The sequence below is a fragment of the Ricinus communis genome, chromosome 3 (genome assembly GCF_019578655.1).
Source record: "Ricinus communis isolate WT05 ecotype wild-type chromosome 3, ASM1957865v1, whole genome shotgun sequence".
NCBI lineage: Eukaryota > Viridiplantae > Streptophyta > Magnoliopsida > Malpighiales > Euphorbiaceae > Ricinus > Ricinus communis.
The window spans coordinates 28,131,952-28,148,672 of NC_063258.1; the positions used below are offsets into that span (position 1 = coordinate 28,131,952).

The following is a 16,721-nucleotide window of genomic DNA, read 5'->3' on the forward strand; positions in this document are numbered from 1 at the left end:
TCACTTCATTTAAACTATCATAAGCAAGTTTTTTTATATATAAAAAAACTATGTGAATTCATAATTATCTCTTTCATTCACTGTCTAATTTCTCGATCTCTAGATGCAGAGCATATAGAGCAAATTCTAAAAGCATCACGTTATTTTAAAAATAATAAAAAAGTGTTCCATTAGTTTAGGGTAGGCAGTTGACTCGATACAACTTCCAAGGATGTAAATCAGGTTAGTTAAAGCTGCTTAAGGTTAGTGCCGTCTTAGGTGGTGAGGACGCATAAAGGAGTATCATTTCTTTAACGATGTCCAAGCAAAGTAACAAATAAGAATGGCCAGGGGTCACTAAATCGGCACCTTTTTATGCGAGAGCACATATATTTGTTTTCCAGCAAATTGCAGGTATGACGATGGACTGAACCCACAGGAGATGGGCTATTCGGCTTGAATTTGAGCTTCCAACTCTCGATTGCAATTTAGGCTACTTGGCATCTGCACACTTTGGGCCTAACTTCGCAGTTTAAATTCCAGCATGCGTACAGATTATTGGTAGTCTACAGACTCCCAGCATTTGCATGTTCCGAAAAATGAGGGCATTAGGCCCATTGTGAACCTTTTCTCAGCAGAAAATCAAAGTAAAATTAAAAGAAAAAATGCATATATATATGACTAAATAGGATCATCTATGATTCTGCATCTCCCCCAACTTGGCACTTACTCAACACGGAAAAGTTGCTTAGAGAAGTAAAAGTTATAAACTTTCCAACATACGAGCAATATCAATCGCTTAAAGAATTGAAAGTCACGGGCCACTTTTTGATTGAATAAAAAAAATACCAAGAAAGATGAAAAAAAAAAGGGGAAAAGATTACCCCAAGGCACCCAATATTAAGTGTGCAACTAAATGAGAATTCTCTAAGAAATAGGGTGAAACATTTGCGCTCTTCATGGCACAACCAAATATGTTTGTTTATTCTATACTATAGGAGCAGATATGTTGTATATAATGCGTAAGTTCCATCTCAAATCAAATGTACCCAATTAATTATCAGCATTTTCTATGATTCCGAGTTAAGATATCCTTCCAAGGACAATGACACAAACCCCTAAATTTGGGGCCCAAGTTGCATGAGAACCAAGCAGGTAAATGCAAATTTATCGATCTGGAAATAGGGAAAAAAACAACCTTTTTTTTAGCTAACCTAAAATAGGTGGGGGAAAACGAACCCTAAGCAGGAAAAGAATTTAAGAATATAGGACAGACAGACAGACACCCAATATGGGACAAAGATGATGAAAGACCCACCACTACAAAAATGTCAGCAGGACAAATCGCCCATTGGGAGACTTATTTTGATCCATCCCACCGTTTTCCCTTAGGCTGTTTTTAGATCACTGCCACGACTGCCCACGGATTTCCCAAAAACTAATGATTTCGTATCATATTGGGATGGGATTACAGGGGGCGAATCAACCTTACAAGGGAAAGTTCTTCCAATAACGCTTATTCACTAACAAGAAATATTAAATACGAGTGGCATACGTGCTGATTGTCTCACAAATAGATCTAATTTGTTACATGATAGCCACCTAACATATAAGAGATTCCGTGCATGTTTGAATTTTACCTCATGATTTCCTGTCGGTAAAATTCCACCGAACTGTTTACTTATGATGAGCAATCATATGATCAAGCACATGGATACTGAATCAATTTGCAACTAAGCATTATCCTAGGAAAATGAGACCAACTACTGCAAGTATTCAAGTAGCCTGCCTGATTGACATGATCAGAAATAATTTAAAAACGCACCAAATCACATGGCAGTAACGATGAATTGGATTTAGACCCATAGATTTTGTAAAAAGTTACAGTTTTCAAAGCATTCCGAATTAAAAGACAATTGGTATAATGAGTATATTATATTATAGTGACTAATTAAATATTTATAAAACAGAAACAGGAGTGATTAGTTGAAGTGATAACATAACCAACAGACTTATAATTTTTATATAATTATTCATATAATAAGTGATTAGATTTGCAACTAATCTAACTGCACTACTAATTAACAGTCTAACACACACATTATTCAACCCCCTCTCTCAGGTCTTGGCCTATATATAAATTCTCCGAGTCACCTATATTTTACATCTAAATTGGAGAGAGAAGAGCAATGGAGATTCCAGTAATAGATTTCAGTCAACTCAAAGGCGAGAACAGGAGCAAAATGCTGGCAGTTTTGCAGGAAGCTTGTGAAAAATGGGGTTTCTTTCAGGTTCAAAAGTTATAATCTCCTCTTTAGCTAGAATCATTTGCATTATTCAGTTTATTATTGACAACTCTCTGCAGGTTGAGAACCATGGAATTGACAAGAAGTTGATGGAGAAGGTTAAACAGCTTGTGAATTCACACTATGAGCAAAACTTGAAGGAGACCTTTTATAAGTCAGAGATAGCTAAACGGTTGGACAATAAAGGAAATACATCTGATATAGATTGGGAAAGCAGTTACTTCATTTGGCATCGTCCAACATCCAACATCAATGATATTCCAAACCTTCAAGAGGATTTTGGGTAAGTCATAGGATATTCAACATTTTAATGAGATTGTGTTTGCAGTACACATGCACTTACTAAATCCTTATTCAAGCTGAAGTTATTATGCACATCGACTTCATGATATTGACTCATAAACAAATAATATTATATATGCAGTAAATCAATGGATGAGTACATTACTCAACTAATTGAGCTGGCAGAGAAGATTTCGGAGCTCATGTGTGAGAATCTTGGTCTGGAAAAAGATGATATAAAGGAAGCATTTTCAGGAGACGGAGGTCCTTCCGTAGGAACAAAAGTGGCCAAGTATCCTCGGTGTCCTCAGCCAGAGCTTGTGCGAGGACTAAGAGAGCATACGGATGCTGGGGGAATCATATTGTTGCTCCAAGATGATCAAGTCCCTGGTCTTGAATTCTTGAAAGATGGAGAATGGGTAGAGATTCCTCCATCCAAGAACAATAGAATTTTTGTGAACACCGGTGACCAACTGGAAGTTTTGAGTAATGGAAGGTATAAAAGTACTCTACACCGTGTAATGGCTGACAAGAACGGAAGCAGACTCTCAATTGCCACCTTCTATAATCCAGCTGGTGATGCCATCATTTCTCCAGCTCCCAAACTCTTGTACCCTAATAACTACACCTTTCAAGATTATTTAAAGCTTTATTCTACCACAAAATTTTTAGATAAGGGGCCCAGATTTGAATCCATGAAGAAAATGACCAATGGCAATGGGCACCATGATTTCCATGTTTAAAGGTGCCATATTGCACAAGTAACAACTCGTCGTGGGTTTCTCTGTCAGTTTGTACTACTATTTTCCGCATAAAAATGACAATGTTTGTCTAAATAACATATATATTTGGAATTCGCCTATTCTTCCATGTGATCTTCCAATTTGATTCTGGTAGCACTTTTACAGAAGAAAATCTAGATACAGCAATTATTAGCATGATAATGGTTCTTCTCTTATCCTGCTTACGGAAAGGGTAGAAAAGATGAGGGAAAAAAGAGCAAAGAAAGAATGGGGAAATGTTCAACTTTTTCCAGTGAAGGTACAAAATAGAAAATTTGAACCACCTAAATTGTTTCCACAAATAGAGGGAAAAGATGAAAGATGATTTATCCTAAGCTATAACAAAGATTTTCATTAGAAAAAAGAAACAAGATAATGAAATCGTAATTGTCTTGAGCACAGAAGATTAGCATAGATTTTCCCTGTTTCCTTTCACTATTATGTTTATATTCTCAATGCATTTTGGAAAATTAAAATGACCTAAGTGATTAAGGCTACAGTCTACAGCTACAATATTAGCATGATTACCTCCTCGTGTGTTTTTTAACAAAATTGCATATCATATAAAGACTATACAAGAAGTGGTTTTCTGGAATAGAACTCATAGCTTCTCCAGATAGAAGTCCCAAAATTTCTATACAGCTCCCAACCCCAAAATTTAAATCTAAGTTGTTTCTTCTCTAAAGTCCAAGTGATCCTATATCAACTAAGAACTAACAGGTTGTGCAGTTTGTATGGTGCAGGAGTGACTAGACTCACAGCAAGAGAAAAATGCTAAAAATAAATTCAGCAGCTAGAAGCTAGCTAATTTTGATAATATAGATTTAGTAACAAAGGTATTGGTCTGCTCAGCTGCCTTGGTCAACAAGAGCTTATGAGACATCAACAATAAAGAGCATTTAGTAATAAAACACAACAAAAAGTTCCCAAATTTTAGAGATTTTGAGAACATTTGAGCCAATTCCTGAACTCGCAGCGCAAGTTGATCTACTAAATCCTGAGTTAACTGAATATTAAGATTCAAGATATTATGGAAAAGATTAAATAATGATTCTGTCCACACCAGTTCATTGGAAATCAGGCATTGATGGCAAGGAAGACAAATGAATCTTTTCTTACTTGCTCCTCCACATAACAGCTTCTGGCAGAACGAAGAAACATGGACTGGATGCAAGCATTCTTTAATAATCCGTGTCATCACATCGCATAAGGAATTATTGATACCACCAGTTCTCATTATCAGTGGAAACAATAGCGCATATTCAGCAGCTGCTTGGTGAAGTTTGCAATAGTCTATGGTTGCAGCCACTAGCATACGAGAAGCTGGCTCTTCAAGAATCAGCATCTTCGGAAGAATAACTGAACTGAGAACTTGGCTTGGCCAATCAAGCTCTTTATGATCAATTCCATTTAATAAATGAGGCAAAAGAACCGAAGCAATCTCATCATCGGCTTTCCAAGGTTCAACCAAACCGAGAACTGCAAACGAATTTACTCCTTTATCTAAACAAAGCTTGCGAATTACATTTGCTAATTCTACAGTTCTAGAACAAGACTCAAAAATCACAACTTGGATTCTCAAACTAGCTGCCATATCTTGAATTTCTGGTGCCAAAGGAGCATTTGGAGGACTATCAATCTCCATTTCCTCCATAACTTCCTCCAAAGTATCGCCTGCGCACTCTCCAACTTGACTCAGTGGATCTCCTTCACTCTCATGAGTACCAAACAATTCTCTTGAATTCAAGTCATCAAGCGCAACAGGTAGCCAAGGAAGAACCAAGTCAGTATTCACAGTATCCTTAAGCCAATCAGGCAAAGACTCAAATTCTCCATCATCAACTCTCTCTTCTCCAGAATCCAAGCTGAAACCAGAAATCCATTCATAGTTTGACTCAGAAATTTGATCGAGCACGTCGTGGGCAGCTCTCTTTACCCAGAAATCAATCCCTAAATTGTCCGTCAAAATATTCGTGGCCAACCTAGACAATTTCCGCTTACAAAACCTCTCGTGCTCAAAAGCAAGAAAAGATAAAATTCTAGACTGTACCATATCAGGCAGCGTCTGTATAAACATGATCCTGTAAACGAAACAATAATAAGAACCATAAAAAAAAAGAAAGGAACACAAGATATTTATGAGTGAATGTCCTCACCTCTTTGTGGCTGGAGGAGATGAGGAAGTGATGCTGGCATTGATGGGTTTGGTAAGCAAAGAGAGAAAAGAGGCAGTGGTTATTGGGGACGATGGTGATGAGGCACTGAAAGATTGGTTTAACCAAATAGATGCTTCGGTTTCTGGGGTTGAAGAATTAAGAAAAATATCAAAGAGTGGAATCCATCTCTCCATTTCTCTGATTTGATTTTGATTATTTTCTCCCGCTGTTGTTAGTTATCACCTGCGTGTCCTTGGGAATTTGCCGGGAATTTGTGCAATTGTAACTAACCTGGGATGAGTAGGGCCGGACCAACTCAATCCATGAGAAAAATGAGATGGGCAAAGAAGTTTTGTCTCTGGGATGGGCCCGGTCCAAAAAAGGCCCTTTGATCTAGATTTATGCTTTGAATTATTATTGCTCTATATTTACAGCTCGGGTCGGCCCTCCGTTTAATAAAATAATATTTCTTGAAAATTTTATTACCGGTTGATCCGGCTAGATAGAGCATTATACCCGAATAAACGGTACTCAATGGCCATTTCGATGATATTGGGGGCACCCGTTTTTGAAAATATTTTGGTTTTTTTTTGTGTGCAACCTGTTCTAAAGAAAACACCATTTACTCTATTACTTTTTCAAATTGCAAAAGAGATTTCAGGAGTGAAAGAAAAGAGCAAAATGAATGTTAAATTTATCTGGTAGAGAATAGATATGAAAGGCCATCATGCTTTTGGAAAACTTCGAGAGGGCTGGACGCGTCTTCTTTGAAGACCGAGAGGTGGACGGCAACCGCCACTTACGTCATCTACTTTATCGGAACCGAGGCCACTCAAAAGTGAAAGCCTAGGGCTCCTAATTTGAGACTTGAGATGCTAATTCTTTAGGTTTCTATGATCCATGTGCATTTACATCAACCATCCGGGTTGGTTAATTCTCCTATTGGCAATGGCATCCGATTGGGAGGAGCACGACACATTTTAAAAAAAATAACTGGTAATTTTTGTATGCTTTATCAAAATAATATTATAAGACCCTTCTTAGAGGAGTAACTTGATTAGCTGGCATTTTCTATTATTATTTTTTTCATTCTTTTTCTTAAAATGTACTTTAAACTAAATTTAATCAATATGCTTACTCTCTCTTTTTTTTTAATAAACTAGAATTACTGAATCAATAATAATAATCACATTATATAATTTCTCTTGCACAAGCCCTTATTCAGGAATTTTTAAATAATTGTTTTTTTCTCCTTTTTAGTTATGTACATCGTATAAATTTATTACAACATAAATGTCTTAACAGTTCCAAGAATTCCTTAACCATAGCCACGTATGACGTGGCTTGGCTTTTTCAACTCTTTCATCCTCTGCTCGCTCTGTGTTTCTCTCTCTTACCTTGGTATAAGTACAAACACAGAGACAGTTCACCATAATCTCCATTCGCATACTGTCTTTACTCTTTAGTCAAATTCACACGACGCTAAACCCTTCCTCTGCCAGACACAGACGCCATGGGACTAGCCAACAACATAACAGCAATTCTAAACTTCATAGCTTTTCTGTGCTCAATCCCCATAATAGCATCAGGAATATGGCTAGCATCCAAACCAGACAACGAGTGTATCCACTACTTCCGGTGGCCATTAGTCATTCTTGGTGTTCTTATCCTCCTTGTCTCTCTTGCTGGCTTTGTGGGTGCTTACTGGTATAAAGAAACTCTCTTGGCCTTCTATCTTTGCTGCATGGCCATTCTCATTGGACTTATCTTGATCTTGCTGGTTTTTGCTTTTGTCGTTACACGCGCTGATGGTGGGTATACTGTGCCTGGTAGAGGTTATAAAGAATATAGGGTTGAAGGGTTTTCTTCTTGGTTGAAAAACCATATTGTCGATTCCAAGAATTGGGTTAAGATTAGGAACTGTTTGAGCGAAAGTGATGTTTGTTCTAAGCTTATCCAGAATTATATCACTTCTGATCAGTTCTTTGCTGCACATATCTCCCCTCTCCAGGCAAGCTCTTGTTTCTTTCTTCAGTTTCTAATTTCACATAGAAAATTTTCTATAATTTTGCTGCTATTTTATACTGAGAAATTAACAAAATTTGGAAAAGAAAAAAGCATCTTTTTTAGAGCTAGAGTAGAAAGTTATGTAGTGGTATCTTATCTTTCTGTTTTGTCATATGTGCCTAAGCATAAAACAATGTTTATCCATTTCATATTCAAGTTTTATTTTATGCCCACTTAAAATATATGTAGACATTGATGGCAAACTGAAGACAAAAATTGCTGTTGATGACACTAATATTATTACATAGTTTTTTAACTTTATCAGTAGAATAAGGCACAGCTAGCTCTGGAAATGTATTTAATGTTTGAGTGTAGGCAACTTCTTCTAGAGTTCTATTCTTCGCTTAAGCTCTCGCATCAGAGTCTTGGTATATGTAAGATAGAGATGTTAGCCTTAAGATCAGATCATTGCCTGCCACATGAGCAGAATGTGACTCTTTAATTTCTGTGTTTTCTAATCGTTAGTCAATTCTTTCCCTGTACACTTTACATTACTTTGAAGAACTTAGGTGGTGATTAACTTGCACCTTACACGAAGTTGCTGGAATAGGACAGGACTATATTATGGCAATGTATAATGTAGTCGAAAGCAGCAGGGCCCATTTTTACTTGAAGAATTTAGTAGGACCCTTATGGGTTTATTATTATTGTTGAATTTAGCAAAGGGACTTTTTTGATCTTTCAAATCTTTAATGATAATCACCATCAGCATGATTTGATAACACATCAGAAAGAAATTAACAGAGGCATGCCATGCTGTGTGGCACATTCTTGATGCTCTAATAATAGCAAAAATATGGTTCTTTGAAAATAATTGCAGGAAAGTTTGTGCCAATTAGAATGCTTACCAATTAGATTATTATGAGTGCTCTAGCAATTTAGACCCACTAAAAGTAGACCTTCTCGCATTATTAAGGTCATAGATTTTGTCGTTATGGCAGAAGATTAAAGAAATGCATAGTTATGGAGCTTATATGGTTGCCAGCTGTTTTTTGTATTAGAATTTAGTGACATAGGTTGGTGGTGGGATAGCTTTTTCTTTTATTGTTTCCTTTCTGTTCTTTTAATTTATTTGCTGTAAAACTATATGCAACAGTCAGGGTGTTGTAAGCCTCCAACAGTATGTGGCTACAATTATGTGAACCCAACACTCTGGTTAAACCCAGCAAACCCAACAGCGGACCCAGACTGTTATCTGTGGAGCAATGACCAGAGTCAGCTCTGCTACAATTGCGATTCTTGCAAAGCTGGTTTGTTAGGAAACCTAAGGAAAGAATGGAGGAAAGCCAATGTGATTATCATCGTAGCAGTCGTGGTGCTTATATGGGTCTATCTCATTGCCTGCAGTGCCTTCAAGAATGCTCAAACAGAAGACCTTTTTCGTAGGTACAAGCAGGGTTGGGTTTAAGCCTGTTGCCGAACACAACCCAGTTCCTTAAAGCTGTTGTTGGTACTATGGTTTTTCTTTCTTTTTCTTCTCTTCGTTTCTTTAGTGTATTTTATTACCTGTATCCTTTTCATTAGTGTATATATTCCTTTCCCTTTCTACTTTCTTATCTAGAATGCATGGGCTGACGGTGACAATGAATGCTGGTTGGGAAACCAGTTTTTGATGACCCAACTGGGTACTACTTGTGAAAATGATAATGGAATTAGAATCTCAATTTTCATCTTTCCCAAGAATTGGATTCTTCTATTTCAGTGGGTTGGTTTAGCATCTTGGCCTCAAAATTTCATGTTATTATATTGGATATTTGTCGCTATGATCTTGACACATGCACGTGGTGTACCAAAGTTTCTGGTTTTTATCTTTTATTTTTTATGGTAAAAAGTCACCGACATCACCGACTGGTAAAGCAGCACTTTTTGATATTCCAACATCTTCTATAAGCTATTTGTTCTTAATATCATTAGTATAATACAAGAAACAAGAAGCTGCAACTAGCACCATGCCTTGTTTGTCTTTTCAAGATTTCAAAGACTTCCAATATTACCTTATCTGCAGTTATTAAATTTAACCAATTTGTTAGAACTGGCAAAAGTTTTGTCCACTTGAATTCATACGCTACAAGACTTCCTTTATACAGCAGGTCAATGGGCGTGCCAGGTCCTGCTCTGGCATTCATATAGTTTGTGTTCCCATTGGAAATGACATTATTATTATTTTTATATAATGTATATTCAATGTGTACAGAGTATTGAAGAACAACGCTAAGGATAATCATAAATAAAAGCCTTTTAGAGCATGGAATCTATATGGAATCTTACACCTATTGATGGCTCAATATTGTACAATGTGATAGATTGTAGAACTCCTCTACTAGCCCTGAAATTAAATTTTGGCATGGTTCAGTACCTATCATATCTGATAAAGCATAGGATGACCACAAAATTTACGCTGTTCATTGTCGCACTTCTGCTTAAGCACTAGAAGCCTTTCTAGAGTAAACAATATACATCGGATCAGTGCGTCCAGGGTTGGGCGATATATCCACTGCCTGTAAGAAAATGCAAATCAATCAGCAATTCCCCAGTCAACGGCTCACCCTCAATCTGCAGGATCAGCATGGCTTTGGAACATATGCTAATCACTTACACCGCAAGACAAGGGACATTAGCTAGAACTTAAAGATGACACGAGCAGCATAGTGCTCTGTGTATCATGACCAATAAATAATTGCAAAACATTAGGGAGATAATCAACAGCAAAGGAACATGAAATGCCTATTCAGCGTCAACTGACTTTTTCCCCCTTAAACTAACCACCAAAAGTCAAGTCATAGTGCTCTCACAAAAGAAGTTGCTTACCTGAGGAGGTTCAAATCCTCCCGCATAATGGAAATATGACCCGACAATCACAATATGGTCGGCATCACCAGTAGATGTCCAAATTGAGATTGCTTTTGTCCAAAAGCAACGATTAGAAAAGCTGATACATATTGGCACTCCACAAAGTTAGAAATGGTTGAGCAGAGGAACGAGGTGTATAACTGAGAAATAACAAATTATGCCCAACTTCTGATCAGTTAAACCGTATATTGTTTTCAAGTGCAGGGGTGTCCCTGCATCCCTGATGTGAAAGAGTTCAACACAATATTTCTGCACTTAGTGTTCCTCAATTAAGGCAAACCATAATCCTCAACCCCAATTCCGCTTCTTAATTTTAATGACCAAAGGAATGCTCCCACAGGTTATAGAGTTTTCTTCTGATTGATTGTTGACTGTCTTGGCTTCATTTAATTGTTAAGCATTCCATCTAAAGCATTTTTATATTTAAAGAAACAACTCAACATTTCAATTTCCACTGAAAGGTCAAGAAAATGCATACTGAAGACCGCCATGCTTAAAACAGATGATAGAAGATTATGAATCTTTGGAAGCGGGAGAAGAGCTCTCACCTCATTACAGCCAGTCCACCAGGCTTAAGTATACGACCCATCTCTTTGAAAACATCAAGCGGCTTTGTTAGGTAATCAACACTAACCTGTGAAATGTTTAAAAGATGAGCAAAAAAGTGAAATTTAATATCTAGTACATTAATATTAATATATTAAGTTGTGAAACTACATTCTGCAAAGTATACATTAGTCCACTATTTATAGCATAATCGAAAATCAAGAGATGGGAAAATTGTACATACCGTATTAGTTATAACGTCAAAAAAATTGTCCTCAAATGGAAGTTTAGGGTTTATATTTAAGTCTTGAACAACGTACTCTGTCAGAACCTATAGATATATTAAGCCAGTCAGGTGGACTATTTCAATCAATAGAAAGATCATATATATTCATGCAACGTAAATTGGTTTAGAACTACTGGGGCCAGAAAAGTAAATCTCACTACATATACAAGTTCATACACCACATAATTAGCAAACGTACACAAACAACTGACATGTTACCTGAGAATGAAATTTAAAGATCAAGTCATCTCAATTATGCTCATTAAAGGAATAGAATTCTACTGTCTTAATTGTGAGTTTTTCAGAAAGAGAAAATTCTATTTCACAATGCTCATCTAATCAGTTGAAACTTGAAATTATACACTAAGATTCTCAGTCAAAAGTAATACCATCGTATGTGGGTATAAATTTAATAGGAACAAATATGATATGTAATAGTAGGATCTTACTGGATTGCGCTTGAGCTCTTCTTCGTTCATGCCTTGCCCAACTATTCTATCTTGCTTGTATCCTTTTGGATAATGACTGACCTACATATAAAAGCCGTGAATGTGTTCTGTTAATGCATATTCAACACATAATGAGGCTGGAGTGCATATCAGTAATGGCTTACCCAACTGCTACACATGTCTAGGATGCTAACTCCTGGAGTGTTGCTTGGAGGAAAAACCTCTCTGTAGTATTTTGTCAGTGCAGCAATGGCCGGGTCATCAATATGTGTCACAAATCGGGGAGCTTCATAGAACAATGAGTCCGGTGACCTAGAAAATCAATTTGTGAGTTTTAGTTTTAAAAGATACAAACTTCATAAGATGAATATAGAGTGGTTCAAACCCAAATCAGTTTCAATGGCTAGTAGATGCTTAAAACTGTTAGCTGAAGCAAACTCTGGTTAGTCAGAGTCTGAAAAACTCCTTCATGATAGGGACCAGTACATTTTAATTCTAAGTTTCAGTGCAGAGGGATGAAAGGAGAATTGACAATAGTTTCTATACGTGAAGCAACTGTAATTGACTGCCAGTATAAGATCATGGACATAAGGAAATTCGAGAGAACCAAGCATATGACAAACAGAGTCACACACCAACACCAATGAAAAACCTCAAGGAAAAAGAAAATGGATACGGAATCTAGTGAAATTTTATAAAAAAGCAGTTTAGACCATTTACTCATCAAAGCGCTGGAAATCCTCCTCCTTGAAGGGAAACTTCTCAGGCCATTCTACGTTCTTCAATACCTATAAAATTAAAGGAACGATTGAAAATTGGAAGTGAAAATTAGACTTGAAAATAAGCACAATTTTGAGTAAGAAGTGAGACACGTAACAAAAAAGATCATGCTATGACAATGGCTCGAAGGCAAATTAATAAAAGCAAAGAGATACATGTGACCGACCAAAAGGTAAAGAAGTTAGCCTGCTTGTGCTACCAAGCAAGTTTAATAAACAAGTTCTATCCATTAGCAGCTAATAGTTTCAGGAATGCATGTGTGCCAGAACAGTTTTACAAGACAAAATAACTTTATGTTCATCATAATTTAAAGAATGATAGCCATCCAAACATAAGAGTACAATCTATCAAATTCTCTATAATCAATCAAATAGACAAGTTATTTTACTTATTAGAAGTAGTCAATTAGGAAACAGGCCCTACAACAACTCGATCACTATTTCTCTACCTTTTCTTCTACGCATTATCGAAGAACTAAAAAATAGGAGCAATCACAAGCTTAACTAACACAAATCATTCAATATCCTTAATCCCTACTTCACTAACAAAATCCAAAAACCCAACAAAACCCAGAAAGCAAATTCAAGAAAAGAATGATAAGTGAGAATTTCACCTCTTCAACAGCACCCTTTTCCCTTGCAGAAGCAATGAAAGATTTGCCACCATTTACACCAACAGTACTCATAATCTGTGCCCAAAATGAAGCCCCTAAGCCTAAAACAAGCCTACGAGGTGCTTTAAATCTAGTGTTCAACTTCCAATGGGCTTTTGTGGAGAGAGGAGAATAGTGATTAGGACAAACAGTAGCAAGAACTGATAGCTTCTGTTGCAGTTTTAGACACATAAAATTGGCCATTTTTGACATTTCATTAACACATTATATTTATTTTGCGTATTTATATGTTGAGATTTGGATTAGGATAGCATGACAACGTGTATTTATCATAACCGTGCAACGGCTTTTTGTTCTTAAAAATATATATATATATATATCAATGGCCACCCTTTTACGGTTGGGATTAGTCTTGGGTTTACGATGAATGTGCAGTTGAATTTCTTTTCTCCTGCAAACAATGGTTTAATTAATATTTTTAATTATTCTGAAAAAAATTATAAATAGTCTCGTAATGATAAATTTCCAAATTATTTTTAAATAGAGATATATATTTGAGTTATATTTTTAAACTGCTCAAATTGAAAATAAATAATTATATACACTCACGCCAAGCTTAGCTTGGTAGTGAATATAATATATATATATATAACTTGACTAAAGTCTCTCATCTGTAATTAAAAAATAATAACCCTAATTTTATTTTTTTAAACTGGTCAGAACTAAAAGCCCACCCCAATCCGAACCCAGTTCCGCCTCTGCGTACAAATGCAACGCCACGAAGAATCAACATATTTCTCTTCAAATTTTCTTTTCTCAGACAATCAAATCCATGTCATAGGTTATTTACCATCTTACCTTGAAATTGCCTGCCTTTGATTTTACCACATTTTAATACTTCAGCTTTCATATGCCTCGGATCACATGAAACAATGCTGTCATCATAGATTTGATAAAAAGAAAAAGGCTGTCACCATAGATTGGTAGGTGTAGAAGTGGACAAGGAAGCTCCAAATTAAGTGACAAACGAAACAGTATTTCATTCTTTTTCCTTTCTTAATTTAGAAGAAGTTGCGGGAGAAGGGACAGTGACAATATATATAGTAATATATAAAAACAAATGCTTGCAAGCTTGCAGCAACTTCATATAATATAAAATCCCCAATCTCTGTGAATCCAATGTCCGCATCAATTAGCTAAAAGGCATATGTTCTTGAATATGGCCCTTTTCTTTTTATCCCCATTCTGAATTATTTATGCACAATCAGTGATAGAGCTGCTGCAACAAAGAATAATAAAGCCTAAAGGAAAGAAATCTTATGGATTACGTATCCCTTCACAGACCCAAACCCACCATGGGTACTTTAAAGGTTAAGGTGTAGAAACATAAATAAGAATCAAATTATGTAAATTCTGTTTATTTATGTGAAGCTACAATCTATACAAAATAGAATGTGAAATTCTCAAATTTTCGATTATGAATAGTTCATCTAAAATCTGATGTAAATTACGTAAACGCGAGTTATATAATAAGCATTAGGATAATGTTATCTTTGCAACATTATTGAGCAAACCACAAGATCAGTTGGATGCCAAACCAAGTATCTTAGGTGGTACAATCGGTCCATGAGCAGGACGCATCAAATGTTATTCAATTATATCTTCCTTGTCTTAACTTATCAATTATATTAACAAAAAGAAAAGACCCTTAATAGTAAACGACTAATTAAATAAAATAATAAAGCATGAGCTAATAATAATACCCTCGTTTGGTAGCATCTGCATCTCATTTCACATGCTGGAAGTTGACTGGACCTTGTTGTACAATAATATCAATTATGTAATTGCAAGTACAAATGCAGAAAGTCATGGGTTAAACTAATAGTAATTCCTACTTCCAGGCAATGTAATGACAATCGCTAAGCTCAATCAAATAATTTCTATGATATTTCTCAATGGAAAACCTTATGCTTCCACTCAACCAATCCTCCTCTTTTTATTTGACTACTCTGCATGCATTAGGTATATCTTTGAAGTTTCTGGATAAGCTGATTGGAAAATAATTTGATGGATATTTTAATTTAAGGAGATATCAAATTGGAATTTTACTATTATATAAGTTTAATTGTCAGCAAAATGGCTCATTTGTTTAAACAAATGAATTATATAAGTTTAAATTCATAAAGAAATCTGAAGCAAGTGGAATGAATATTCATGCGGAGCTGGCAGGCAAAAATTATCACAAACTGAAGACCCACTAATCTTAATCCTCCTATAAATAATCTCCCTCACGCTCCCTCCTCTTTCCCCTTCCCCTCTCCTCCACCTTCTTCCTCCTGATTTCGTGGGAAACTCTCTTACACACATTTCTCCAATTGCTTATCAAAAGCCCTCCAATTCAATAACCCACCTCAGAAATGGAGCCACCCAGGTTCGTAATCGAAGCATCCGAAGCCGAATCGATGGCCCAAAAAGCAGGGCTTACCCTTGTCGAGCTCCTCCCCACCCTCGTCAAGTCCGCTCAATCCTTAGCTCGGCCACCCATCTCCGACTACTACGTGGGTGCAGTGGGACTCGGATCATCGGGTCGGATATTCTTCGGAGCCAACCTTGAATTCCCAGGTCTCCCTCTCCATCAGTCTGTCCACGCCGAACAATTCCTCATCACTAATCTTTTTCTCAATGCCGAATCTAATCTCAAATATGTCGCCGTTTCTGCTGCTCCTTGTGGGCACTGCCGCCAATTCTTTCAAGAAATCCGCGACGCCCCTGATATCCAGATCCTCATCACCGGCGATAGTAATAATACTAACAATAACGATCAAAGTAACGGAGATATTAAGAGGTTTGATACTTTGTCAAACTTATTACCGCAGAGATTTGGACCGTACGATCTTCTGGATAAGAGTGTGCCGTTAGTTTTAGAAAAACATAATAATCACATGTCATTGCAAAATGATGATATTAGTAATAACAGTAAAAAGGTCCCGAATGGGATTAGTATTTCTGTTTTTGATGATTTAAAGTTGGAAGCTCTGGAGGCTGCAAATAGTTCTCATGCACCCTACAGTAAGTGCCCATCTGGGGTGGCATTGATGGATTGTGAAGGGAAGGTTTATAAAGGGTCCTACATGGAGTCTGCCGCTTACAATCCAAGTTTGGGGCCTGTGCAGGCGGCGATTGTGGCGTATTTGGTGGGTGGTGGTGGTGGGTATGAGAAGATTGTGGCAGCGGTGTTGGTGGAGAAAGAAGAGGCTGTGGTGAGACAGGAATTCACTGCAAGGTTGCTTTTGCAAGTCATTTCTCCCAGGTGTGAGTTTAAGGTGTTTCATTGCAGCAGCTCAAAGTCTTAATTGGATCAAAATCATTCATTTTTCGTTCTGGCTTATGTATAATTATTGTATTGCTTCAGTAGTAAAATTATTGGCCTTGAAAAGCTGGATATGGAATATAGGCCAAATTTAAACAAAAAAAGTATGCTTAATTGGCATGCAAATCGTACACAAAACAAGTTTGTCTCTTAGGTTTAAATAAAGTTACTGCTCTCTTCTATCTCCTTGTATTGTTTTAAATATTCAGTTGTGTATATGAGATAATGAATTTGAACAACTAAAAAAATCAAATC

General features: G+C 36.6%; 5 protein-coding genes across 6 annotated transcripts; 3 read left to right on the top strand and 2 right to left on the bottom strand.

The window, feature by feature from the left end:
* The first annotated feature begins 2,111 nt into the window (after positions 1-2,111).
* Positions 2,112-3,429, top strand: LOC8265073 (1-aminocyclopropane-1-carboxylate oxidase 1). The gene is made up of 3 exons (XM_002514098.4): positions 2,112-2,270; positions 2,345-2,568; positions 2,710-3,429. The coding sequence occupies exons 1-3, from the start codon at positions 2,169-2,171 to the stop codon at positions 3,308-3,310; spliced, it is 927 nt and encodes a 308-aa protein (XP_002514144.1). The 5' UTR covers positions 2,112-2,168; the 3' UTR covers positions 3,311-3,429.
* Positions 3,430-4,124: 695 nt separating this feature from the next.
* Positions 4,125-5,995, bottom strand: LOC8265072. Its single transcript, XM_002514097.4, has 2 exons — positions 5,506-5,995; positions 4,125-5,430 (listed from the first exon to the last, which is right to left on the bottom strand). Exons 1-2 carry the CDS (start codon positions 5,697-5,699, stop codon positions 4,143-4,145), a joined length of 1,482 nt encoding a protein of 493 aa, XP_002514143.1. The 5' UTR covers positions 5,700-5,995; the 3' UTR covers positions 4,125-4,142.
* A 742-nt stretch (positions 5,996-6,737) lies between these two features.
* LOC8272579 (tetraspanin-2) lies at positions 6,738-9,255 on the top strand. The gene is made up of 2 exons (XM_015716338.3): positions 6,738-7,516; positions 8,669-9,255. The coding sequence occupies exons 1-2, from the start codon at positions 7,019-7,021 to the stop codon at positions 8,978-8,980; spliced, it is 810 nt and encodes a 269-aa protein (XP_015571824.1). The 5' UTR covers positions 6,738-7,018; the 3' UTR covers positions 8,981-9,255.
* Positions 9,256-9,702: 447 nt separating this feature from the next.
* On the bottom strand, positions 9,703-13,382 carry LOC8272578. Of its 2 annotated transcripts, XM_002514095.4 has the most exons (8): positions 13,097-13,379; positions 12,424-12,491; positions 11,868-12,015; positions 11,704-11,784; positions 11,213-11,299; positions 10,971-11,056; positions 10,381-10,501; positions 9,703-10,070 (listed from the first exon to the last, which is right to left on the bottom strand). In XM_002514095.4, the coding sequence occupies exons 1-8, from the start codon at positions 13,346-13,348 to the stop codon at positions 9,993-9,995; spliced, it is 921 nt and encodes a 306-aa protein (XP_002514141.2). In that variant the 5' UTR covers positions 13,349-13,379; the 3' UTR covers positions 9,703-9,992. The 2 variants fall into 2 exon arrangements, with proteins under 2 accessions (XP_002514141.2, XP_015571678.1); XM_015716192.3 differs by lacking the exon at positions 10,381-10,501 and having other exon boundaries at positions 13,097-13,382.
* Positions 13,383-15,331: 1,949 nt separating this feature from the next.
* LOC8272577 (cytidine deaminase 1) lies at positions 15,332-16,648 on the top strand. The gene has a single exon (XM_002514094.3). It carries the CDS (start codon positions 15,514-15,516, stop codon positions 16,447-16,449), a length of 936 nt encoding a protein of 311 aa, XP_002514140.1. The 5' UTR covers positions 15,332-15,513; the 3' UTR covers positions 16,450-16,648.
* Positions 16,649-16,721: the final 73 nt, after the last annotated feature.

Bases quoted from the DNA above. Each gene is read 5' to 3' on its own strand.
- LOC8272577 (XM_002514094.3), top strand. From the start codon at position 15,514: ATGGAGCCACCCAGGTTCGTAATCGAAGCATCCGAAGCCGAATCGATG.
- LOC8272578 (XM_002514095.4), bottom strand. From the start codon at position 13,348: ATGTCAAAAATGGCCAATTTTATGTGTCTAAAACTGCAACAGAAGCTA. The intron at 11,785-11,867 runs GTAAGCCATTAC...TTTTATATGTAG, and splicing joins TAGACATGTGTAGCAGTTGG to GTCAGTCATTATCCAAAAGG. The intron at 11,300-11,703 runs GTAAGATCCTAC...ATATATCTATAG, and splicing joins AAGAGCTCAAGCGCAATCCA to GTTCTGACAGAGTACGTTGT.
- LOC8272579 (XM_015716338.3), top strand. From the start codon at position 7,019: ATGGGACTAGCCAACAACATAACAGCAATTCTAAACTTCATAGCTTTT. The intron at 7,517-8,668 runs GCAAGCTCTTGT...TATATGCAACAG, and splicing joins CACATATCTCCCCTCTCCAG to TCAGGGTGTTGTAAGCCTCC.
- LOC8265072 (XM_002514097.4), bottom strand. From the start codon at position 5,699: ATGGAGAGATGGATTCCACTCTTTGATATTTTTCTTAATTCTTCAACC. The intron at 5,431-5,505 runs GTGAGGACATTC...TTTCGTTTACAG, and splicing joins TCTCCTCCAGCCACAAAGAG to GATCATGTTTATACAGACGC.
- LOC8265073 (XM_002514098.4), top strand. From the start codon at position 2,169: ATGGAGATTCCAGTAATAGATTTCAGTCAACTCAAAGGCGAGAACAGG. The intron at 2,271-2,344 runs GTTCAAAAGTTA...AACTCTCTGCAG, and splicing joins AAAAATGGGGTTTCTTTCAG to GTTGAGAACCATGGAATTGA. The intron at 2,569-2,709 runs GTAAGTCATAGG...TTATATATGCAG, and splicing joins AACCTTCAAGAGGATTTTGG to TAAATCAATGGATGAGTACA.